A 24145-nucleotide genomic window follows, 5' to 3' on the forward strand; every position below is an offset into this window, starting at 1 on the left:
TTTTAATTTTTTGTTGTTTATAATTTGGTTTGATTTTAGATTCGGTTTGGTTGTGAATTTGATCTTGTGTTTTGGTTTGAGCTGTGATTAAAAATTTGTGATATTGATCAACTTTAATCTCAAGTGAAAGAAGGTGCCCATAGCCATTGCCCCGCCATTCACATCATGATACCATTGACTATCACTGAGGTAATGAAGGTAACACTTTCAAATAGTTCTATGACATAGTATTAACAGTATACTTCTATGACTTAGTATTAACAGTGTACTTTTTTTTTTTCTTGTAGATGTATTTTCCTTTTGCCTTTGCGATTATTTCTGATGAAACTATGGACAATTGGAGGTGGTTTCTACACAGGATATCGGATGTCTTGAAATAGTAGTAACAATGTTTTTTATGAAATTGTATTAACAATGTTTTCTATAAAATGGTAGTAAAAATGTTTTTTATGAAATTGTATTAACAATGTTTTCTATAAAATGGTAGTAAAAATGTTTTTTATGAAATTGTATTAACAATCTATTTGTATGAAATGGTATTAACAATATCTTTTTGTAAGAAATGGTATTAAAAATATTTTTGTATGAAATGGTATTAACAATGTTCTATTTGTATGAAATGGTATTAACAATATCTTTTTGTAAGAAATGGTATTAAAATTTTTTTTTTTTTTTTGGGTATGAAATTGTATTAACAATGTTTTTGTATGAAATGGTATTAACAATGTTTTCCTATGAAATGGTATTAACAATGTACTTCTATGACATGGTTTCCAGAGGTTCGATGGAGAAGGAAGGGTCGTAGGGGCATGCCCTTGGTTTTTGTTTTTATTTTATTTTTTATTTTAAAAAAAATCTAGGTTGGGCTTGTTTTGGGTTTTTATGGGTTTTTTGTATTGGGCTTTTTTTAAGTTAGTTAGTGGCAGTCATGTAATTTATAGGAAATTCAACACTCATTTTGTATGTAGTAAATGATTTTTGGGTATGTTTCTAAAGTGTATTTCATGTAGGGTTTTTTTATAATTTCAGCCTCTATTTTGGGTATATCACTAAAGCTCCCTTAAAAATATAAGAAGCCACTAAGAAGAAGGTGGTTTAAAGAGCCCATTATAGATGCTCTTATATGAGTTAGCACAGTTGGCGAGAGTGATATTACTTCCGTTTACACAGTCTTGTTTTTCTTTATCTATACTAGAATAATTTAAATTATCATTTAATTTAAAATATAAATATAAATATATATAATGTTTAAAAAAATTAAAAGAGAAAATATATATGTGTGTAATTTGGATCCAGATATGAAAATGGCAGAAGCTGATTGGTGGAGAGTACCTACCAAACGTAAGTGAATCCACATGTGACAATAAGCATCTCACGTGTCAGAATCTAACTACACACTAATCTGTTTAGTTTCGGAATTGCCCCTCACGTCTGAGTCTCTGACCTCTCACTTCTCTTCTTGAAAACTCTCGAATTTCCCAAAATACCCCTGAGCAACTAATTCATTGTCTCAGATATTTCCGTAATTATTTTGCTTATCGAAATCTTTAACTCCTCCCCAAGTCTTTCCTCTTTCAATTTCTGACGGCATCATCCAAAATCCCCAAAATCTCTCTCTAGGGTTTTCACGAGTAATATCCCTATCCCGAATAAAAGCCCCTAGTTTATGTTCAATTTGAGCTCCTAGGGTTTCAGCTTTGCCAGAATGTACATATTTGGCGTTTGATTCCCGCGAATTTTTGGGTTTTACGGGTTTCGATTGAGGGCTTTTGTCTTTATTTGGTCGAATTCGTGTTTAGCTTTGGAGGAAGTTTGGGTTTTATCTGAGTGAAGTTTGAATTTTTTTTTTAAGGGCTTTTTGAGATTTTATTGGATTGCAGGAGCTTGGGGATTTAGGGTTTTTGTTGTGTTGGAGTTGAATTGATGGCTTCGGTGGGTGAGGAAGATGTGGACTATGAGAGTGATCCAGAGGAAGCAAAGCGATCTCTGGCGATGCGGAGGAGAGCAGCGGCGAGCGATGATGAGGAAGGTGAAGGAGAGGTGAGAGAGAAGCCGGGGGAGGATCCGAGGGCTGGGATTCACTCCGATGAATCGGACGACCAGGGTGGGGCTGCTGAGTACGATGATGACGAAGAAGAATTAGGCCTAGAAGAGGAAGAAGAGATTGATGAAGAAGAAGAGGGTGAAGATGAAGTTTTGGAACGGGAGGACTTGGAAGGCGATCAGGAGAGAGGCCGTGAAGGTGAGACGGGTGGAAGGATTGAGGTTTTGGCGGTGAAGGAATCGGACGGTGATGGGCGGAGGTCTGTGGAAGAGTCCATCGATGAGAATGCAGAAAATCAAGCGGCAGAAGAGGAGGAGAAGAAGGAGAACGAGCCATTTGCAGTGCCCACAGCTGGGGCTTTTTATATGCATGATGACCGCTTCAGGGACAATGCTGTTGGTCGGCACAGGTATGGTTTATGTTTTTTGGTCGTATTTTCCGCCCATATGAATGTAGGTGTAGTTTGGCAGATGGGAGTTGTAGGAATATATGGAAGTAAACTTGTGCAGCTGTGCTAGTGGTTTCCCTCAGGATTCATTATATGCCACTTACCCGTTTGGCTACTTTTTCTTATGCTCATATGAATTGTTTTATGTTAATTAATGTTAGTTTATTCGAGCTGTAGTATTGGACAGGCCAAAGTGATAGTTACGCACATATATGTTGTGTGTTTTTAACTCTGATGATTTTTGGTTTTTTTTTTCTTAATATAAAAATTGAACTATGGGACGGGTTAGCAGAATATTTGCTCAGATTTAGTTGTCCTTAAACTTCATCTGTGCTTGCATTCGATGGATGTGGGCAACAGAGTTTCATCCCTACTCTTGTTGGGCTGTAAATTTTGTAACTAGAAAATGTTTTTGTCCCATTTCAATAAGATATGATGCTCAAAATCAGTGGCTGGTCTGTTGCAAGTTAGCGTTAATCACTTTGAATCTGCTCTTGGTCTATCCATTCTTTTACTATGCATGATATGCCTAGTTATATTGTCTCACGTGGCAACATTATATTAACTCCACAATTGCTCACAACTTAGAGTGGTTAGTCCTGCTGTTGGACCGGCCGAGATGAGTGCCACTAGAAGCGTAGGTCTTGTTTGGGGCCACCTCCCTTTGTTTGGCCCAGCCATTGCAATTGGATTGTCTACACTTGCCCCTCCAGATTAGTCGGGTCGTAGACTGGGATAACCAAAAGAGAAAAATACCGCAATTTCTCACCACCACTGCTTTGTCATACACTGGTTTATCATTTTTACTTCATACTGTACATACTATTATTATTAAAATTGAAGAAGTTTTTGTGCATTAGTTTCTAATCTGTGTAAGATTAAAATGAAATGAAAATCTGGATGGACAGAATTGCTTTTTCCTTGTGGTATCCCATCGAGCTACCTATGCCAACTATAGTATTTTAGTTTTAACCTTTATAATTAAAATTTTCCAGTTTTGAGTTGCCTGCCATTCTTTTTTGTTTTGTTTTTTTGGGTCTAGTTATGGTGTGTATCAATGCAATAATTTGATATTTTTTTCTCTTAATAGACGAACACATGGTGGAAGGAAGTTGTGGGAGTCCAAAGATGAAAGGAAATGGGGGCATGATAAGTTTGAGGAGATAACTTTGCATGAAAGGCACAACGAAGAGGTAATGGTTGTATAGATGGTCATTCTGCATAATATTCTGTACGAAATATCTTTATCCATCTTTGACCTGACTTTCTGATGTACACCTCAGGGAAAGAAACCTTCTAAGGGTCCTCATGTAGGTCGTGGAAGAAACCGAGGTGTTGATCGTGGGTTTACCAGAGGCAACAGGTCTAAAGAATTTGACAATAATAATCAGAGACAGGTACCCGAGGGTGTGAGAGGGAGAGGGCCCAGAAGGTATGTACCTACTTTCAGGAAGAATAACAGACAGACACCCCCAACACAAAGCAAACAGTGAGTACAAGTTGTTTTCATGGCACTAATCATGTCTGCATCCAATTCATGATTTGTTTGTAATCATCTGTCACATTGTTTTTATTGTCAGATCTGGAAAGCCTGTTGAGAAAAACATGCAAACAAATTCAGAACGAACATTTACTTCCACATCAAATGCAGAATCTGCCCCGGTTCCTGCTAGGAAAAATGTCTTTGCATCAAGCTTGAATTACTTTTCTCCTCCTTTTTACCCATCAGGCTCTTCCAGTTCCAATAAAGACATCACTCTGACCCAAAAACGGGATGTACAGGCTGGGAGTGGTAAGAGGAATGTTCGGTCATCTGTAGTGCAGGACAGTTTCCATGTTCCGCAAACCAATCCGCTGCTGCGAGGGAAGAATATAGCTGAATCTGTTGGTGTGGACAAGCTTTATATTGATGACTCCGTCAATCCATCTGGGAAGACGTTGACCAACTTACAAATGCCATCTTCTGGGTCATCATTTGCCAATACTACTCAAGCTCCTCAGTCCAGGGTTCAAGGAAGGAGTGTTATTCCAGGACAGATGAGCTATCAACCTGCCATGTCTCAAAATCAAATGACTAGAGCTTCTCAGTCAACAACGCATCACCATGCAGTTCATCACAATCCTGTTCAAAGTCGATCTCAATTGGCTGTACAAGCTTCTGCTCAGCAGTTGGGACAGCGTCCTGGAAGTGGATCTGGAACTTCCTCTCCACCCAAAACAACTATGTCACCAAACTCCTTTGAATCTGGAGAAGTTGAATCACCTTCAGATTCAAGTAAATCTAAAGGTGCCCTGATTGCAAAGGGAAAAGGCAGTGTTCAAGGTAGTGGAAGGGGCACTCTTACTTATGGTGGAGCTCAGGTTATGGGATCCACTCATGGAGATCAGAATTTTCCTGCAACTCCAGCCTTTTTGCCTGGTATTTTTATTGCATTGCCTTTTCTGTTCTCAATTTCTATGAAATCATATATTTATGGACCCTTAATTGTTGAAATGTAAGTGTAAATTTTAGGGGGGAAAACATATTGCTAAGCTAATCATTAATCTATTCCCCGTGGTGTATTACACCGCAATTATAGGTTTTGACAACCACTGCTTCTCTGAACTGTTTATTGATGGGGACTGTCATTAGCTAGAATATGCAGACTACATGATATTGCATATTAGCTTGGTTCTTTTTCTAATATTTAAGCTTTGAGTAGAATATAATTTGAGATTGCATCTGGTTGGATGATTGTGCAGTTATGCAATTTGGGGGCCAGCATCCTGGGGGTATGGGAGTTCCTGCTGTTGGCATGGCATTCCCTGGATACGTTGCTCAGCCACAACTTGGTTTAGGAAATCCTGAAATGACATGGTATGGTAATTATTTTAATATGCCATTATAGGTTCTTTATTTGGCATCGTCTTCTATTAGATCTTGTTGTTTATGGGAAGTCTATGTCTAGCTCACATGGTGGTTGGAAACTTTTCATGAGGAATTATTGTCTACTGTAAAGGGAATTAGATTAAATATCTTTCCTGTTGTATTTCATCCTGCAAGGATTTGCATTGTTTAAAGGAACTACTCATATCCGTCCTGCTAAAATATCTGCATGCTCTTTATTACCAAAATGTTAGGAGGATGGAGTTCCATGCCATGTCTTTTCTCTTCTAATGGAATGATTCTTTTTTATTCTTTCTATTACTGTGGTGGTAATTACTTGGATCTTTTTAGGTTGCCTGTGTTGGCGGGTGCTGCAGGAGCATTGGGGGCAACATATTGTCCACCCTATATCTCTGTTGATGGTTCTTATCATTCTCGCCCATCGGGACAAACGTCTTCTGTGGGTTCCTTAAGGTTGGTAGTATGGTCGTCTCTTTGACTATTTATGATTCTGAGATAATGTTCTATCCTGTATCATAACCTGCTTATTGTAGCGTTAAGCTTAGCTTGTTAAAATTTTCTCTTTCAATATGACGTGTTGTCTTTTTTCTTGCTTTGTTTAAGAATTGTCTTTTTTGTATTTATATATTTATTCATTCATTTAAACTTCCCTTGTTCAAGTTGAAATAATTGTTTAAGGGGTTCTTTTTACTTCCACATGGGAGGGAGATCTTTTTTTTTTTTTAAATTTCTTAAAGAAAATATCCTTACGTACCTTTCTAAATTTTTGTGTGTTGTTTTTCAGCAAAGAGAATAACGCAACTAAAACCAATAACGAATGGAAGCCTTCACAAAAGCCTGGTATGACATTACCTTATCTTTAGTTTTGCTTCTCACCTTTGTTATTACTCCTGGCCCCTTGGGTTGGCTGTTAAACACTCTATTTATTTTTACAGTGTGGTAGACTAACATAAGGTTTTTCCTTTACAGAAATTGTGGGCGATGAGTATGGGCAGCGACAAAATAAGCCTCGTAGGCAAGTCACTATGATGTTATCAAGCACAAATTTATTTCCTTTCCAGAATTGCTCCCTCCTGATCCAGGGTTGGGTTAGAGTGGTGGGGTTCATGCTATGTATTTCTGCCTTTTGTTGTGATTTGAATTTTTTTTCTTTCGATACGTGCAGGTATTCACAGATGAACGTGGCCAGTGAAGTACTTCAAAATAATACTGAGCTTGTTTGAATAAGTTGATAAAGGTTCTATCTTTGCCCTAATTTAACTTTTCTGCTATTTCGGGTGTGACAGAGTTATAAGTTGTGATCATATGGTGCTGCAGGCCTTTGTCTAAGCCCTTTGTGATCTTCAGCCTATGTTATGGAGCACTTTGGGCCGATGTGTTCAAAGATATCTTAGGTACTCAGTCTTGGTATTTGGTTAATTTGGTTTCTATGGTTTTTACTGTTTGGCACATCAAACTGATAATTTTATATGGAGAGGAGTTTGCCATGCTTGATTTTTTTGACCGGTGTTCGCATCTGAAATGAGCAAACTGTATATTATGCCCAAATTTCTTCCATAAATAATGACATTTTATTTATTTAAAAAAATGTGAGATTTCATAACGGATTGTCTCCTTCCTTTCATCTGGGCAATTTTTGAGGTGATCATTTGCATCTGCAGAAGAAGAATTAGATTTTATGTATGTGTAGTGTTGAAGAATCAGACAATCCAACCACCATTGTGTTTTTTTTTATCTGTACTTGGACAATCTGAAAACTGAAATTCCTATTTTTCTTTTAGTCATTTTTTACTGCAAATATTAATTCAGTTGTACGCTTATCTCTCTCTCTACACTGTTTCCCTTTCCCCCTCTCTTTGTTCTTGCAGTTATGAATGACAAACACCTGCTCATGCTGCACTCACTTTAAGATCAATATTGTGGCTTGACGGGTGGCAGTTCCTTGTTTAAATGTTCGGTAGGAATTTGTTTTAGAGAAAGAAACTTTAACATCTTTTTGTCCTGCGAATTGGCATTGACGGTTGTAGCAACTTTGCTGTTTTCAGGTTTTCTTGTGGTTTGCTTCTTCATTGAAAAGCTTGTGAGAAACGTAGACGGGCTTCCTCATAAACTACTAGATAAAGAAAATTGAAAAAAAAAAAGTACAAGACTTATTGTGCAGCGGCAGTGTTTCTCGGTGGGGTTTTTAGAAGTGTTCTTTTATTGCTATACATGGGATTTTTTATATTTACATTGTTAAGTTGACCTTGGTAGTTTTTCCTGGCTTTGAGGGGTACTTTCCTCTTGTATTGGGCTTTCCTTTGTTTAGTTGAGGAATTGCAACCTGCATGAATATTGAAAGCTAGAGTTTTCTCTTGATCATTGAACTACCAATGCTGTATTCAGTGTTGCTATGATGGGTGAATTAATCATATGTTTAATTAATCAGTTTTCTTTGTATTTTTTTCTTCTTATTGTATTGTGTTTTTTACCTGAAGTTTGAAATTTGAAGTTCTGTTTTGCATGTTAAAGGATGTTCAATGCAGCACAGCATAATTTGCATGCTGGGGAGTGATAATAATTTCGAATTGATGGGTATTTGTATCTAACGTTGAATTTTCCAACTGCATCCGAGATTCTAAGTTCAATATACCTACTAGGGGTGGGCATCGGGACCGGAAAACCGGAACACCGAACCGAACCGGTGAAAAAAAACCGGAAAAAAAACCGGTTGACCAAAAAAGTCAACAAACCGGACCGGAACCGGACCGAACCGGTTCCAACCGGTTCCGGTTTTACATCTCTCCGCACCGGACCGGACCAAACCGGACCGGTCATATATTTTATATTTATATTTTTACAAAATTTTAAAATCTAATGCCATATTTTAACTTTTATAATCACTAATTTTCCAAGTTCAACTTCAAAAAATTTCTAAATGTATGAATTGGATTATTTGTTCATTTTTAAGCTAAAAAAATAAGTTATTTATTATAATTTTTTTATAAAAAAAAATTTAAAAAATTTTTTTTTTAAAAAAAATTAAAAAATTAAAAAATTAATAATCCGGTTCAAAACCGGACTGGAACCGGTTAGAACCGAACCGGCCGGTTTTTGAAATTTTTTTTGCCTAAACCGGACCAAATCGGACCGGTTAAATAATACCGGTTTCGGTTCCGGTTTGAGGTGAGAACCGGACCGAACCGGACCGCGCCCACCCCTAATACCTACAGAAATTTGCGGGATTGTTTGGGATCAAACACAACTTGCATAGGCCAAAAACATGAAGGCTAGCCACGCGCAAGATTTTATTTATTAAAAATAAGAAAAAAGAATAATACAACACTAAGATAAGGGTGAACTGTTTTATTAGTTTTTGAATTTAGACTCGATTTGTATTTGAGTATTTCAATTTCCAAAATGGTTTTGTGGTTCTTTAACTTTAGTTTCGTTAAGACAAATAGTCATACCGTCAATTTTGTTAACTTTTCTGTTAAGTGCAGGGGTAAAATAGTATTTTTGTATAAAATTGATTAAAATATGAAAAAAAACAAAATTAAACTCTCTCCCTCCCCCTCTATCTCGATTTCTACTCCCCTTAAACTTGATTTTTCTGTTTTTTGTTGGTTTTTTATTTGATTTTCTGTTATTGTTATTTTAAAGATATAATTATTTATTTATTTTGTTTTAACATAAAATTACCATTTTGTCCATGCATTTAACAGGAAAAGTTAACAAAATTGACGGTAGGACTATTTGTCCAAATGAAACTAAAGTCGAAGGACCACAGGAACCATTTTGAAAATTGAGGTACTCAAATGCAAATCGAATTAAATTTTAAGGACTAATAAAACTGTTAACCCCTAAGATAAAATAAAAAATTAAGTCCTGTGGGGTGAGCGTTGGGTCCAAAAGGAAATTAAATAATCAGAAATGACAATATAAATCGCAGGGCCAGGATTGGTTGTGAGACCCACCGACGCCACCATGGGACCTCCAGCCTACAAATTTTCTTCAAAGCAGGTCAACTGCAATAATCTCGGAACATCTATCTAAGCAGGCTGGTCCACGTGGCCCGAAGCGATCGATCTTGCAGTTGTTGAACACGAACGCATGTTTATAGAATAGTTGTTGCCGCAGGGAATCACACCAGACTTGCTTCTGAATCCATTTACAAGGGTTGACTCGCACGTGCCATCAAAATCTGTTGAAATTTAGAGTTCAGACATAATAACGCTCTCTCTCTCTCTCTCTCTCTCTCTATTTACACTCAGTCACTCTCTCTCTCTCTCGCTCTCTCTCTGCAACTTCTATATTTTTCACTCAAGAACTTGGAGATCTTGAAGTCTCAGCTTCAGAGGGCAGAGCATGCGATAAATCCATGTAAGTTATCTCTCAGCCATGAAGTTCATAGTTGATAACTGAATCAGTGAATCTTGTAGAACAACAGAAAACAGCAAAAGATTGAAATCTTTTTAATTTTCTTTTATTGGAGATATTTTCTTTGTGAGGTTTGATGATGAATGAGCTTTGAAAAAAATTGCATTATATCTTGGTTAAGTGTTGATCTGCGAGTCTTTGGGTGGTTTGGTTCAGTTCTTGGAGTCGCTTCCGAGAAAATGGAGGGAAAGAAAATGAATGAAGTCCAAGTTAGTTGATCTTTCTCAATAAGTTTTAAGCCCGAGTAGTTTCTTTCTTTGTTTGGCTGTGTTTCATTGCGAATACAATGCTGGAAAGGTAAAATACAAAAAAATTAAAAATGAAATTTTGGGTCTTGATTTTTTTTTTCTTTCCTTTGTTATTTGTTAGTAGGGAAAACCAAGTTTTTCAATGGTTCAATCTTCATAGATAGCTATGGATGCTAAAATAACGATGGATGAATCTGTGTGGTTTTTATATTTTGGTGTAACATGGAATGCTGAATGCAGTTATTCTGTTTGATTGCTCAGAACTCCAAATTACGCTCAGACAAATTAAAAGTTGAATCTTTGAGCTATTTAAGATCATAAAGAAAGATTCCAACAACTGATTTGACTCGGGAATCTATTTTAAGAAAAGAGAAAAAAAAGTATTCTCAATGATTGAACAAGGGTTTTCTGCTTCTATTTATGGATAATGAATTTTATTTATTCTTAATTCTTGCAGCAACTCAAAGCACTGTAAGAGGTTAACCAGTTGCAGTGTTCTTAGAGGCCTTGCTACCAAATTAAGTGATAGATGTTCTTCAAACAATGTGGTTTGAGCTTTTTGGTGACATAGAATAGTCAAACAAACCAATGGAGGAAAGCAGTAGGGGAGATTATAAGTCATCGAGGGGAAGTGGAAGTTTTAAGTCTACATTGTCAGGAAGATCAAGTCCGCGAAATTCTCCTTCATTTCGGAGATTGAATTCAAGCCGAACTCCACGGAGAGAAGCTAGAAGCAGCGGAGGTGTGCAGTGGTTTCGGAGCAATCGATTATTGTTTTGGTTGTTATTGATTACCCTTTGGGCTTATCTTGGATTTTATTTTCAGTCCAGTTGGGCTCATAACAACAAGGAGAACTTCTTGGGGTTTGGAAATAAAGCAAGCAATGGAAACTCAGACACTGAACAGAATGCGAGGAGAGATTTGCTTGCCAGTGACAGTTCTATGGCAGTTAAGAATGAGACCAACCAAAATCAAGTAAAAGCTGGTAAAAGCATAGATGTGGTTTTGACGAAAAAGGAGAATGGAGTTTCATCTCGTCGAAGCGCAAGTTCAAAGAAGAGGAGTAAAAAATCAGCTCGTAGTCTACGTGGTAAAGTGCATGGTAAGCAGAAGAAAACAGTGGAGGTTGAAGGCCATGAGACTGAGGAGCAGGAACTGGACATTCCTAAGACAAATACTTCTTATGGGATGCTTGTTGGTCCATTTGGCTTTGTAGAAGATAGAACGTTGGAATGGAGTCCTAAAACGCGGTCTGGAACCTGTGACAGGAAGGGGGACTTTGCACGTCTTGTTTGGTCTAGGAGATTTCTATTAATATTCCATGAACTTTCGATGACTGGGGCTCCACTTTCTATGATGGAGCTGGCAACAGAGCTTTTGAGCTGTGGAGCCACGGTTTCTGCTGTAGTTCTTAGCAAGAAGGGTGGCTTGATGCCAGAGCTAGCAAGGAGAAGAATCAAGGTGCTTGAGGACAAAGTAGAACAAAGCTTCAAAACTGCCATGAAGGCAGATCTAGTCATTGCCGGGTCAGCAGTGTGTGCATCATGGATTGGTGAGAACTATTTTCCAAAAATCCGTTAATGTAATTAATAAAATTTAAATTCAGTGCATTTGCTGATCTCAAAAAGTTTAAAGTGCATAATATTAACTAATCAACTCTACCTCCATTTTTCTCTGGGATGCATCAGATATAAATTTCCAGTCAGTATTCCATTTGTAATTTCTAATTTGTATCTACATGGTTTCCTTCTTTTAACACTTTATTTTCTGTTGGTTTTTTCTTGTCATTAAAATTTCTGTTAAACTAAGTGACAATCATCTTAGCTATTTTATTAATTGACAGAAAGTGCCATTCTTAAGTGTGAAGTTGATTTGCTTTGCTTCATTTGCATGTATCATGTGGTATACTACAATACTAATAGACAATCAACATTTTATTTCAGATCAATACATGGATCATTTTCCAGCTGGTGCAAGTCAAATTGCTTGGTGGATCATGGAAAACCGGAGAGAATACTTTGATCGGGCGAAGGTTGTGCTTAACCGAGTGAAAATGCTGGCTTTTCTATCAGAATCACAGTCTAAACAATGGCTAGATTGGTGCGAAGAAGAAAAGATTAAGCTGAGGTCTCAGCCTGCAGTTGTACCACTCTCTATTAATGATGAGCTGGCCTTTGTAGCTGGCATAGGTTGTTCACTTAATACTCCATCTTCTAGTACTGAGAAGATGCTCGAGAAAAGGCAGTTATTGCGAGATTCAGTCAGAAAGGAAATGGGGTTAACAGACAATGATATGCTTGTGATGTCTCTGAGCAGTATAAACCCTGGAAAGGGGCAGCTCTTGCTTCTTGAATCAGCACGCTTGGTGATCGAAGAACCTCTGAAATATAATTCTAAGATAAAAAACCCAGTACGTAAACGCCAAGCCCGCTCTACCTTGGCTAGAAAACATCACTTGAGAGCTTTGTTTCAAGAGTTGAATGATGATGGTGTATCATCAAATGAATTACCACTGTCCAACGAATCTGATGTCCAGTTGAATGAACCCCAGAAAAAAAAATTGCGGTTACGTAGTCTCTATACCTCTTTTGATGATACAGGTGATTTGACCTTCAATGTCACTCATAAGAGGAAAGTGTTGTCGGATAATGGAGGAACACTGGAACAGTCTGTTAAATTTCTTATTGGTTCTGTTGGATCTAAGAGCAATAAGGTGCTTTATGTCAAAGAACTTTTAGGATTCCTATCTCAGCATTCAAACATGTCAAAGTCAGTGTTGTGGACTCCCGCAACCACACGTGTAGCTGCATTATACTCTGCAGCTGATGTTTATGTCATGAACTCTCAGGTGATCCATCTTCTTAGTCTTAAGTGCTCTTATTTATGATGAGTGCATAGAGAAAAGCTATGGTTTTTTGCTTTTTAAATTAATTATATATAATGCTCAAATAGGGGAAAGAAAAAAATTCAACTGTGATTTTACGCATTTAAATGGTGGAGTCCCATGTCATAACAGAAGCACAATGTGTATGGTAGTATTGCTTGTTTGAATAAAAATCTTTTGTCAGTCTAATTTTTTAAGATGTACCACGACTGAGGACAGACACGTGGAACTTCCTTTTCCACATGAGAAGATGGTATCTTTGGCAGTATTAATTGAGAACAAATCAGGTGATCATGAATCATGTCGAACAATTGTTGATAGAATAAGGTTGATTTTCCGATCTCTCTGAAGATTGATTTTGTTTTTTTTTAATATAAGGTCATTGCAAAAAGAAAAATATTGAACAGGGAGCAGCTTGTGTGCACTCCACTGTGTGCACAAGTTTGATATGCCTTGTAGTATTAGCGAGGACTGCTCTCAAGTATTCAGACTTTTCTTCTGTATCGCAAATTCATGAATTCTATTGTAGATATCAATCCAATGATCTTGTCAAGAAAAAAAAATACACAAATAATAATAATAATAATAATAATACCAGGCTCTTGTAATCCAACTGCAAAATCATTGGTTCAACCCCCTAGTAGATTTCATCTGGTATAATGCATGTATGCATACCACCAAATGCTATTGTTCTGTTTAAAGCATGGATTCCGTTCTTGGAAATCTAATTTTGTGTTTGTAACCCCACTTCTCATTTCAGTTGAATTTATAATCTTGATTTATGCTTGTACTCATTTAACTCATTATCCTATTTTATTTGGAAATAACACTATATGTAAAATGGTGTACAGGGACTGGGAGAAACTTTTGGGAGAGTTACAATTGAAGCCATGGCATTCGGTCTTCCGGTATGACATCTGACTTGATTTTATTCCTCATCTTAAGGCCCGCTAGGATGATAGTTATACTGATGACATTTAGTCTCGCTAACTGAACCTACATATGCAAAGACATGCTATATGACTGTTGTGTGGCATAATCTTTCATTTCTGTCCACCTTCTGCGGTAGCATGAGTCATTACAATCAACAACAATGTTGATCAAACTCCAAAAAAACTATAATAAAAAAACGGGAACATAAGGCTTAATTAAATTAGTTGATAACCAGTTGGACCTTAGGTATATTCTGGGGAGTTTCTGCAGCCAAGAAATAGGGCCCATCAAACAGTATAAATTGTTATGGCCTGTCAGACAGACACCGCATAACAAGTCTCCTATTGAGATCAGTAAACCTGTATTTATAGGGAGATGGGAGCTCATCTTCATAAACATGGTTATCAGGATTAAGTGAAAGTATCCTTCATTAGAAATAGAATTTGAATTGGCTGCAATGATGAAAAACCAGTGATTGTTTGTGCAGATTAGCATTGTAACGCCTTTCCCTGTTTTTTTCCTCTTAAAACAACATGAACCATGTAGAAGTACAGAATTAAAACCTGCTTGAAACAAAATGGCATTACTATCTGTCGTCCGTACAATATCATTCCTATTTTCTACGAGTTTGACTCTCAAATGCAACTTCATTTCCATGCTGCTTTAGATCTTTTTGTGCACCGGACCTTGAATAGAATCAAATGAATGATGTCATTTTATGGAGCAGGTGCTTGGAACAGAAGCTGGAGGTACAACAGAGATTGTTGAACACAATGTAACAGGTCTGCTGCATCCTGTTGGGCATCCCGGAACTCGTGTCCTTGCTGAAAATATCCGGTTTTTGCTTAAAAGCCCAAATGCAAGGAAGCAAATGGGATTGAAAGGAAGAGAGAAAGTAGAGAGGATGTACTTAAAGCGCCACATGTACAAGAGATTTGTAGACGTTCTTCTCAAGTGCATGAGACCCAAATAACGTCTCTCATTTGAGACATTCTCATTCTTTTATTTCTTCTCAAATTTAGAGGGTGCTGTGAGTATGGGAATTATGTTGCTCCGGCCAAATGATATTATAGATGCCAAGTTTGAGATTTTCTTGACGAAGTGTAGGAAACGTTTTTGATTGATTGAAAGGTTATTAGTTTAAAAATGAAGCTGAATGCTTTTTTCGTGTGATAATGTCAAATGGTTAAGCGCATTTATTCATCTACCGATGTATTGTTTTCGATTCCCTCCTCTCATTATCGATTTATAAATTTTTTAAAAAAAAAGTTGTTTTACTAAACACTAAGTGCAGAATTTGTATCTCCAAATAACAGCCTGACTCAACATGACCTCTGTACTCCTTAGGCACCTCCGCTCTTGTCCAACTGTAGCTATTCAAATATAGCCCGGTTTTATTAATGTTTCTTAAAAATAGTATAGCTATGCAGCTATATTCAATTTTTAAAAAAAAAAAAAATGGTATAGCCGAGCGATGTGTGTATATATATATATACACAGTCCCCTTCTATTGAGGGATCCCTCAAATAATTTTATTTGAGGGGCGCCCTTTAGGGCACCCTACCATTTTTTTCTCAATGATCCAAACCATCTATTTTTTAGGTCTTCATTTATAGATCATCCTTACAAAAAATTAGACAAATCGGAAACCGTTTCGACATTCAGGAGCCGATTTAAATTGTATTCAGGAAGGCCTAGTTCCAACCCAATTTTATAAGAAATCAAGAGAAGTTTTAGGAACAACGTCTGGTAAAGCATTAAAATTAAATTATGAATTACCCAAAGCCCATGTATGCCAAAATAACATATGTTTTAAAACGTCTTTTGTTTTAATTCAAAATATCACGGATGAAGTCATTTTAGGTTTACCCTTTATCTCTTTACTTTACCCTTTCCAAGTAGAATATGATGGCGTTACTTCCAGTCACCTAGGTGAAAGAGTTAAATTTGAGTTTTTAACCAAACCAGAATTACACAATCTTAGGTTTTTACAGAAGTCAGTAGTTTCCAAATCAGTTAGATTAATTCAAAATAAGACAAAACAAGTTAATTTTCTCAAGCAAGAAATTAAGTTTAAACGTGTAGAACAACAGTTAGTAGATCAATCTTTACAGTCTCAAATAATTGAATTTGAAGAAAAATTAAAAAATGAAGTTTGTTCTGATTTACCTAATGCTTTTTGGCACTGAAAGCAACATGTCGTTACTTTACCTTACGTTAAAACTTTTAGTGAAAAGAATATTCCCACTAAAGCCCGTCCAATCCAGATGAGTCAAGAGTTAATGGAATTATGTAAACAGGAAGTCACCGAGTTAGTCCAGAAAAGAATAGTTAGAAAAAGTAAATCACCCTGGTCATGTCCAGCTTTTTATGTTCAGAAAAATGCAGAGTTAGAAAGAGGAGCCCCTCGTTTAGTAATCAATTATAAGCCCCTTAATGCAGTACTTGAATGGATTAGGTATCCAATCCCAAATAAAAGAGATTTAGTCAATTAGTTAGAGAAAGCGGTTATTTTTAGCAAATTCGATATGAAAAGTGGTTTCTGGCAAATTCAAATTAAAGAATCAGATAGATATAAGACTGCCTTCGTAACCCCTTTTGGTTATTATGAATGGAATGTCATGCCCTTTGGATTAAAAAATGCTCCTAGTGAAATTTTTAATCAATATAGTCAATTTTCCATAGTTTACATTGATGATGTCTTAATTTTTTCAGAGTCAATTGAGCAACATTGGAAGCATTTAAATAAATTCCTTCAGATAATCAAGCAAAACGGTTTAGTTCTTTCAGCTAAGAAAATTAAGTTATTTCAAACCAATGTTAGATTTTTAGGATTTAATATTAATCAATCTCAGATAAGCCCAATTGATCGAGTTATCCACTTTGCTGATAAGTTCCCAGATCAAATTTTAGATAAGAATCAATTACAGAGATTTTTAGGATCATTGAATTATATTTCTGATTTTTATAAAAATTTAAGAAAATTATGCAAGCCCCTGTTTGATTGTCTCCAGAGCAATCTTCCTGCTTGGACTCCTGGTCATACAGAAATAGTTAAACAAATTAAAGTTCATGTCAAGTCTCTTCCATGCCTTGGTATTCCTTCAGCCAATTCTTTGAAAATTGTCGAGACAGATGCTTCTGAGTCTGGTTATGGTGGTATCCTAAAGCAAAGAGTTTCCCTTGGGTCACCAGAGCAAATTGTCCGATTTCGTTCCGGAGTTTGGAGTCAATCTCAAATTAATTATAGTACTATTAAAAAAGAAATTTTATCTATAGTATTATACATCAGTAAATTTCAAGATGATCTTTTAAATCAAATTTTTTTAGTTAGAGTTGATTGCAAATCTGCAAAGCATGTTTTAGAAAAAGATGTTAAAAATATAGCTAGTAAACAGATTTTTGCACTATGGCAAGCCATTCTGAGTGTTTTTTATTTTGAGATTGAATATTTGAGAGGTAGTGAAAATAGTATACCTATATATATATATATATAGGATCCTTTTTTTCTTTTAAATATTTTCCCCGATTTTCGTTTATCGATAAGAGTAATTTATAGCATTATCCATTACTATTTTGTTAGTGCCCCAGTCTCTATTATCCCCTTTTTATTTTTCACTTTTCTAGAGTCATTACTTGTATAAAGAATTTAACACTTTCTCGTTCAATAATCTATTATACATGTATGTACTTATTTTTTAATAATACATCTGTGTTCTGTACACGACTTAAAGGCTCGGTAAAACTTTAGCTTTTTAAAAAGCCGCGCGGCTATACTTATTTTGACATGTGGCTGCCTATTCGCTAGGCGGGTTGTCTTTAAAAAATATATATAGAATAGCCGCGCGGCTATACTTAGTTTTTTTCTGAATTTTTTTTAAAAAATAGTACAGCCCCACTGCTATATTGGGTTCTATTAATGTTTCTTAAAAATAGTATAGTCAGGCGGCTATATATATATATTTAGTGTAGACTTACAGAGGCGCAAGGAGGTGCACCTGCACCTCTTCTCGTCGGAAAAAAGCCATGGAGGTGCTATATTTGCCTCTCTGCGCTAGCGCCCAAGGTTTTAAAGCGTTATGTAAGGGGTCTGGAAATCACCTCAAGGAGCCAATCATTTGGCAAGTTACACAAACTAGCATGGTTCAAGGCAATGCAAGGTGCACGATGTGTTGCAGAGGTGCCTCTGATGGAAGCTGAGGCGATGGTTGACGAAGGAAGAAGATAACTCTATACCCTAATTTTCTTTTTCACAAACGACGTCGTCCTTTAGTTTTGTTTAATGAAACGCAGGTTTCAATGAAAGTTTTTTTAAAAGTCAAACTCTACCGTTTTGGTGAAATAAAATTCCTTTTCCTACCCAACTTTGACAAAATTAATAAATAAACAATAAAATTTAGCTAAAAACACTAGAAAGCTATTTTAGGAGCTCTCTATAAAATTTCAACTCCAACCATACTCCCTAGTTTAAAGAGTCATAAATGTTTTTAATAATTTTTAATTCAATTTTTAAATAAAGTGTAGACACCAAAGTAATAATAAAAATAGTTGGCATTAAATAAATCCTCAAAATAATATTAAATATAGAAGTATTTAATTATAAGGAGTCACTAGGAGTCCTTTCTCTCTCCTCAAATTTAGGAGCTCCTAGAAGTCTCCTTATTTTAGGAGCTCCTAGAAGTCTCCTTATTTTAGGAGCTGGATAGAGAGTATGGTTGAAGATGGGTATTCCTCCCTAAATTTTAGCTAAGGAGGTGATTTAGGAAGTCCATTGTGGATGTTGCCCAACTAGTTAAAACTGAAATGTTGAGTCTTGACCAATCTATTAAAACCTGTCACAGCTTTTCTACAAACCTTCCCTAGCTTATTCCTATTTCTTTAGCAAGTCAGCCTAGATAAAAATAGTTTTAAGATTGATTATTTAGCTTCAATTACTTGATTATAGCTATTGTAATATATATTTCATTATAATAATCATTTTAATATGTTCTTTAATTTTTTCTTAATTCTGTCCTATCAAAATCTTATTGCCCCTCCCTTGAAAACTTCATGGATCCACCACTGTATATATTTTGAGGATCCTTTTTTTCTTTTCAATTTTTTTGATAAGAGTAGTTTAGAGCATTATCCATTACTATTTTGCTTTTTTATTTTTTTACTTTTCCAGAGTTATTACCCGTATAAAGAATTTACCACTTTCACGTTCAATAATCTATTATACATGTACGTACCTATTTTTCAATAATACATCCGTGTTCTATACAAGGCTTAAATGCTCAGTAAAATTCATGGTTTTTAAAAAGCAAACGTACAATACTCGTACATATTTTTTTATGAATACACGTACTTTTTACAAAATTTTCAATAAGACACAAAATTCACATATTATACAAATAATTCTCACATATTATTGAATAAAAATAATATATATTTTAAAATATTATATAGTGGCCGAACTTTTTAAGTTGTAATTTGCCAAAATTTTGCCGAATAAAACATGTATATATATATATTTTTTTTATGTCTAGTATTTTATAAATAGTATAGCAGCTCGGCTATATTCGGTTTTTCCTGATACTTTTAAAAAATAATATCGTTGAATGGCTATACTCGGTTTTATTAATGTTTCTTTGAAAAGAAGTCTACAGTTATGTTCAAGCATATGTATATTCATCCATTGACAACTCACAAGGAAGATAATAAGACAAGATAAGATGATACCTCTGCCAAGGAGGGAGAGTGAGCATGGTGTATGCAAGTTTGATCTTACTGACAACCCCTCCCAGTGATTTAAAGCTTGCAGCAGCCTGCCTAACTGCCTTCGATACAGTTGGGTGCTGCCAGGCCCATTCAAACTGCAAAGTTCCCAAGGGAACATTAGAAAGAAGGTCCCAAATGGCCAATTAATATACATCCTAAAATAATAATAAAAAACCTTCAATCCCACTTAGTCAAATCTTAATCAGGCCCAAATTGATCCTAGAATTGGTGCCTACTCAAGACGGGTCCCAATCAAGCTGGAAATATCCTCAAATGACAAATAATTATCGGAATATAATTCTCAAGAAATTTGTCCCAATCAATCAAATTAAAAACACAAACAGATCATACAGAGCAATCAATAGACAAGTTAATTGTAAAGAGAACAAAAGAAAGAAATTAAGAGACCTGGTAAACATAGATGCACAAGACCATCTCCAAGCACCTTGCGCTATTGCACCATTTTGCTGTCTTATACGACGCCGTGGGTTCACTGTGAATCTGTATCAGAATCACCCAAATAAGCACAAACAAAGGCACAGAGTTCAAGTGGGCTCTCTTATTACTCCAAGCTCTACAAGAAAGTCTCAAACTTTAAAGAAGTTCAGATCGAAAATGTTCAAATCAAGATTGATCTTATTATTCTCAACAGATTGGGAATTTGAAAAAATAAAATAAAAAGAATTAGGGGAAGATGGAAGGTACCAAATATAGGTGTGGCCTTTGTAGCGGGGGCTGCGAGAGCTCAACAGCATGCGAAGAATCGTCCTTCTTCTGCATCTTCCTCCTCCGTGATTAGGATTTCTGGGATTTCTGCTTCTTCCATCTCTCTTTTCAGGCGTATCTTATTAAAATGCAGTCAATCCAATTCGACCGTTGGAATATATTAACCCTTATTTCACTGTTTGAACTCTACGCCTCAGATTCCGTTTTCTACGGTCAGGATCTTGCGCTTGTACTTGGGGAGTGACAAAGTTTTTGCCACGTGGCCGGTTGCTTCTTGATCAACCAAAAAAAAGGTATAGCTGGTAGTATAGCCACGCGGCTATACTTAATTTGACACGTGCCCACCTAATCGAGGGAAGGTGACTTTTTTATATATAAATAGTATAGCCGCGCCTATACTCGGATTTTTCCTTATTTTTTTAAAAAATGGTATAGTCAAAAGGCTATACTCAATTTTATTTATTATTATAAAAATAGTATAGCCGCGCCGCTATACTTTTGTTTGACATGTGGCAGCCTATTCACTAGGCGGTTTCTCTTCTTTATTTTTCTTTAAAATAGTATAGCTGCCAGGCTATACTCGGTTTTATTAATATTTCTTAAAAATAGTATAGCCGGTCGGCTATACGTGGTTGTACTAATGTTTCTTAAAAACAGTATCGCCGCGCGCCTATACTCAATTATTTTCTAATGTTTTTTAATAGTATAGCCGATCGGCTATATGCGTTATATATTTTTTGAGGATCCTTTTTTTTCTTTTCAATTTTTTCCCCAATTTTCATTTATCAATAAGAGTAGTTTATAGCATTATCCATTACTATTTTGCCAGTACCCGAGTCTCTATTATCCCATTTTCATTTTTTACTTTTTCAGAGTTAATACTCGTATAAAGAATTTACCGCTTTCACGTTTAATAATCTATTATACATGTGTTCTGTACACGTTTTAAAGCTTCGTTAAAAATTCAAGCTTTTAAAAAAGCAAATGTATAATACTTGTATTGTACATATATGTATGTATTTTTCATATTTAATACACATATTTTAATAAGATACCCAAAATTCACATATTATACAAATAATTCTCACATATTATTGAAAAAACATAATATATCTTAAAATTTTAAATATATTATACTAAAATATTATATAGTTGTAAAACATATTATACAAATAATTCTCACTTTTAAGTTGTAATTTGCCAAAAAAATTTCGAATAAAACACATACATATTTTTTCATGTTTAGTATTTTTATAAATAGTATAGCCACCCGGCTATACTATATTTCTTTATAAATTTTTTAAAATAGTATAGCCGAGCGGTTATACTCTTTATATTTATTTTTTAGGATCCTTTTTTTCCTTAAAATTTTTTCCTGATTTTCGTTTATCGATAAGAGTAGTTTAGAGCATTATCCATTACTATTTTGTCAATACCTGAGTCTCTATTGTCCCCTTTTTATTTTTTACTTTTTCAAAGTTATTACCCATATAAAGAATTTATCACTTTCACATTAAATAGTCTATTATACACATATGTATGTATTTTTCAATAATACATCAGTGTTCTATACACATCTTCAAGACTTGATAAATTTCAAGCTTTTTAAAAACAAACATACAATACTTGTATTGTATATGTACGTATGTATTTTTCATGTTTAATACACATTTTTTTAAAAAAATTTCAATACGATACATAAAATTCATATATTATACAAATAATTCTCACATATAATATATTTTAAAATTTTAAGTAAAGTATATAGTGGCCGAACTTTTAAGTTCTAATTTGGTAAAAAAATTCCGAATAAAACACGTACATATTTTTTCCCGTATAGTATTTAATAAATAGTTTAGCCGCATGGCAATACTCAGTTTTATAATGTTCCTTAAAAAATAGTATAGCCGGGCGGTTTTATTAATATATCTTAAAATTTTAAATAAATTATATTAAAATATTATATAGTGACCGAACTTTTAAGTTGTAATTTGCCAAAAAATTTCTGAATAAAACAGTATGTATTTTTTTGCATTTAGTATATTATAAATAGTATAGTCGCGCGGTTATCCTCCTTGACGTGATGCCAGTTGGTAGAATGAAGAGAACAAAAGACTGAAAGAGCAAAGAGATGCGTCCTTCGCAATTGGTAGTGTATCCTCCTTGGACTATAATTAAGTTTGAAATTATGTGTCCTATGAATCCTATGCAGGCGTTCACTTTGTCACAAAAGCTCAACTTGGAAAAGTTTCAAAATTGGACGGCGGTGGTTTAAAATATATTAAGCAGTATTCGCTTAGTGTTTTTTTTTAGGACCTCTCTTATTGATAAGGATGATAACAGTCACAAACTACATAGATGTTAGGACTCGAGCCCAGAACCTTTCGTGAGGAGAGCATTTGTTTCAAAATTTTGCTCAGTTAAATTTTAATTAGTGTTTAATTTTCTATTTGTATCTTAAGAAGAAAACAAATGAATTATGTGATTATATTTTTATGCTTAGCATCTGTAAAATTGATGCATCCGTAGGTACATTACTATTATTATTATTAAAGTAAGAATAACGTTAGTACAATTTTTGAGCTACATAATTTAATCTTTATATGCCCACAACCAATAATGTACATATGTACATGTTCATACCCTATTAATAATATGCCAACATGAAGGAAGAAAATCAATTCAGTCAAATAATTGTGCTTAATGAAAATTAGATATCATTAAAAAATGAGAATCTAATTTTCTAATAATAATTATAACATGAAGGAAGTTGAGGTTTCACCCCAAAACCAATTGGCAATGGGGGTAGTAGTCTAAGCACGTTCTTCATAAATATATGCTCATTAAACTTGTGTCACAGATGCAAATCCTATCATTGCACCAGTGGAGGCAACAAAATGACAGTTTACATAGTGTGAGATCCTCCAGATCACCAACAATTTAAAGAGGATTCTTGGCGAAGGTGGATTTGGAACAGTTTATCATGGATGCATAGACAAAACTCAAGTAGCTGTCAAGATGCTTTCACCGTCTTCAGTTCAAGGGCTTCAACAATTTCATTCTGAGGCACGTTTGTTAAATTACCAGAGGCTTGGATTTTTTTTAGCACTAGAAATCTAACTTCTGCAGAAACATTCCTTAATCTCCACATTATTTTTTATTTTCTGTGGATGCAGTGCAGACAGCACTCCAGTTGTCTTCACTTGGGAAGGTAGACTTCAAATAGCTACAGATGCTGCACAAGGTGTGAAACTAATAAATTATCTTGTACTCCTTTTTAGCTAACATCTCCTCAGGCCTTTGCCTAATGCTTCTTATGGAACACAAATGCCGACAGATACCTTGGCACTTGCCGTGCGGTATCACACTGGTCCAACAGCACTTAATTATACACTACATAGGTGAGTGCAAAATCTCCCTGTTCATGATCGATAGATTAACTAATAACTAAGGACTGATGAAATATATATTTCTCCTGATTATCTACGTTTTGTCTATGTCTATGGTTTGGATGTCATGGACGAAAATACAACTCGGCTGTACTAGTTTAGAGACCATTGCAACAATTAAGTCCAAAATATATTAATATTAATATATAAGAGTATTGTACCTGCAGCTAATATATGGTGTTGCGAATTTCCATTTGCCACTTACCCATAAACAAGTGCCACAGCAACCATCAACGCAATACCCAATTAGAGAAACCACGTTCGTACGGTGAACTCTTATCAACAATCTCGCATGTTTGAGTTGAAATTAGTCCCACATTGGAACACTAGAATTCCTTGGAGGTCTT

The 24145-nt window shown here is 35.3% G+C and overlaps 3 protein-coding genes and 1 long non-coding RNA gene across 7 annotated transcripts; 2 read left to right on the top strand and 2 right to left on the bottom strand.

The window, feature by feature from the left end:
* LOC18782756 (protein CASC3) lies at positions 1490 to 7828 on the top strand. Of its 2 annotated transcripts, XM_020559370.1 has the most exons (12): positions 1490 to 2453; positions 3583 to 3685; positions 3776 to 3981; positions 4073 to 4911; positions 5235 to 5349; positions 5710 to 5832; positions 6164 to 6219; positions 6349 to 6394; positions 6545 to 6616; positions 6697 to 6773; positions 7248 to 7336; positions 7425 to 7828. In XM_020559370.1, the coding sequence occupies exons 1-9, from the start codon at positions 1924 to 1926 to the stop codon at positions 6600 to 6602; spliced, it is 2076 nt and encodes a 691-aa protein (XP_020414959.1). In that variant the 5' UTR covers positions 1490 to 1923; the 3' UTR covers positions 6603 to 6616; positions 6697 to 6773; positions 7248 to 7336; positions 7425 to 7828. The 2 variants fall into 2 exon arrangements, with proteins under 2 accessions (XP_020414959.1, XP_007217001.1); XM_007216939.2 differs by lacking the exon at positions 7248 to 7336 and having other exon boundaries at positions 7425 to 7818.
* Positions 7425 to 8728, bottom strand: LOC109947903. The gene is made up of 2 exons (XR_002270677.1): positions 8586 to 8728; positions 7425 to 8011 (listed from the first exon to the last, which is right to left on the bottom strand). It is a non-coding gene; the product is annotated as an uncharacterized LOC109947903 (long non-coding RNA).
* Positions 9586 to 15066, top strand: LOC18783644. Its single transcript, XM_007216952.2, has 5 exons — positions 9586 to 9741; positions 10504 to 11598; positions 11990 to 12894; positions 13782 to 13838; positions 14591 to 15066. The coding sequence occupies exons 2-5, from the start codon at positions 10635 to 10637 to the stop codon at positions 14834 to 14836; spliced, it is 2172 nt and encodes a 723-aa protein (XP_007217014.1). The 5' UTR covers positions 9586 to 9741; positions 10504 to 10634; the 3' UTR covers positions 14837 to 15066.
* Positions 16778 to 20454, bottom strand: LOC18783656 (structure-specific endonuclease subunit SLX1). 3 transcript variants are annotated; one of them, XM_020560217.1, is made up of 4 exons: positions 20329 to 20454; positions 20032 to 20124; positions 19585 to 19718; positions 16778 to 16899 (listed from the first exon to the last, which is right to left on the bottom strand). In XM_020560217.1, the coding sequence occupies exons 1-4, from the start codon at positions 20401 to 20403 to the stop codon at positions 16848 to 16850; spliced, it is 354 nt and encodes a 117-aa protein (XP_020415806.1). In that variant the 5' UTR covers positions 20404 to 20454; the 3' UTR covers positions 16778 to 16847. The 3 variants fall into 3 exon arrangements, with proteins under 3 accessions (XP_020415806.1, XP_020415807.1, XP_007217574.2); XM_020560218.1 differs by having other exon boundaries at positions 16864 to 17045; XM_007217512.2 differs by lacking the exon at positions 16778 to 16899 and having other exon boundaries at positions 19387 to 19718.

Source organism: Prunus persica, chromosome G3 (genome assembly GCF_000346465.2).
Source record: "Prunus persica cultivar Lovell chromosome G3, Prunus_persica_NCBIv2, whole genome shotgun sequence".
In the NCBI taxonomy this organism is placed as follows: domain Eukaryota; kingdom Viridiplantae; phylum Streptophyta; class Magnoliopsida; order Rosales; family Rosaceae; genus Prunus; species Prunus persica.

Bases quoted from the DNA above. Each gene is read 5' to 3' on its own strand.
- LOC18783656 (XM_007217512.2), bottom strand. From the start codon at position 20,403: ATGCAGAAGAAGGACGATTCTTCGCATGCTGTTGAGCTCTCGCAGCCC. The intron at 20,125-20,328 runs GTACCTTCCATC...ATTCTGATACAG, and splicing joins AAAGGCCACACCTATATTTG to ATTCACAGTGAACCCACGGC. The intron at 19,719-20,031 runs GTCTCTTAATTT...GGAACTTTGCAG, and splicing joins TGTGCATCTATGTTTACCAG to TTTGAATGGGCCTGGCAGCA.
- LOC18782756 (XM_020559370.1), top strand. From the start codon at position 1,924: ATGGCTTCGGTGGGTGAGGAAGATGTGGACTATGAGAGTGATCCAGAG. The intron at 4,912-5,234 runs GTATTTTTATTG...ATGATTGTGCAG, and splicing joins AACTCCAGCCTTTTTGCCTG to TTATGCAATTTGGGGGCCAG. The intron at 5,833-6,163 runs GTTGGTAGTATG...GTTGTTTTTCAG, and splicing joins TCTTCTGTGGGTTCCTTAAG to CAAAGAGAATAACGCAACTA.
- LOC18783644 (XM_007216952.2), top strand. From the start codon at position 10,635: ATGGAGGAAAGCAGTAGGGGAGATTATAAGTCATCGAGGGGAAGTGGA. The intron at 11,599-11,989 runs GTGAGAACTATT...ATTTTATTTCAG, and splicing joins AGTGTGTGCATCATGGATTG to ATCAATACATGGATCATTTT. The intron at 12,895-13,781 runs GTGATCCATCTT...AATGGTGTACAG, and splicing joins TTTATGTCATGAACTCTCAG to GGACTGGGAGAAACTTTTGG.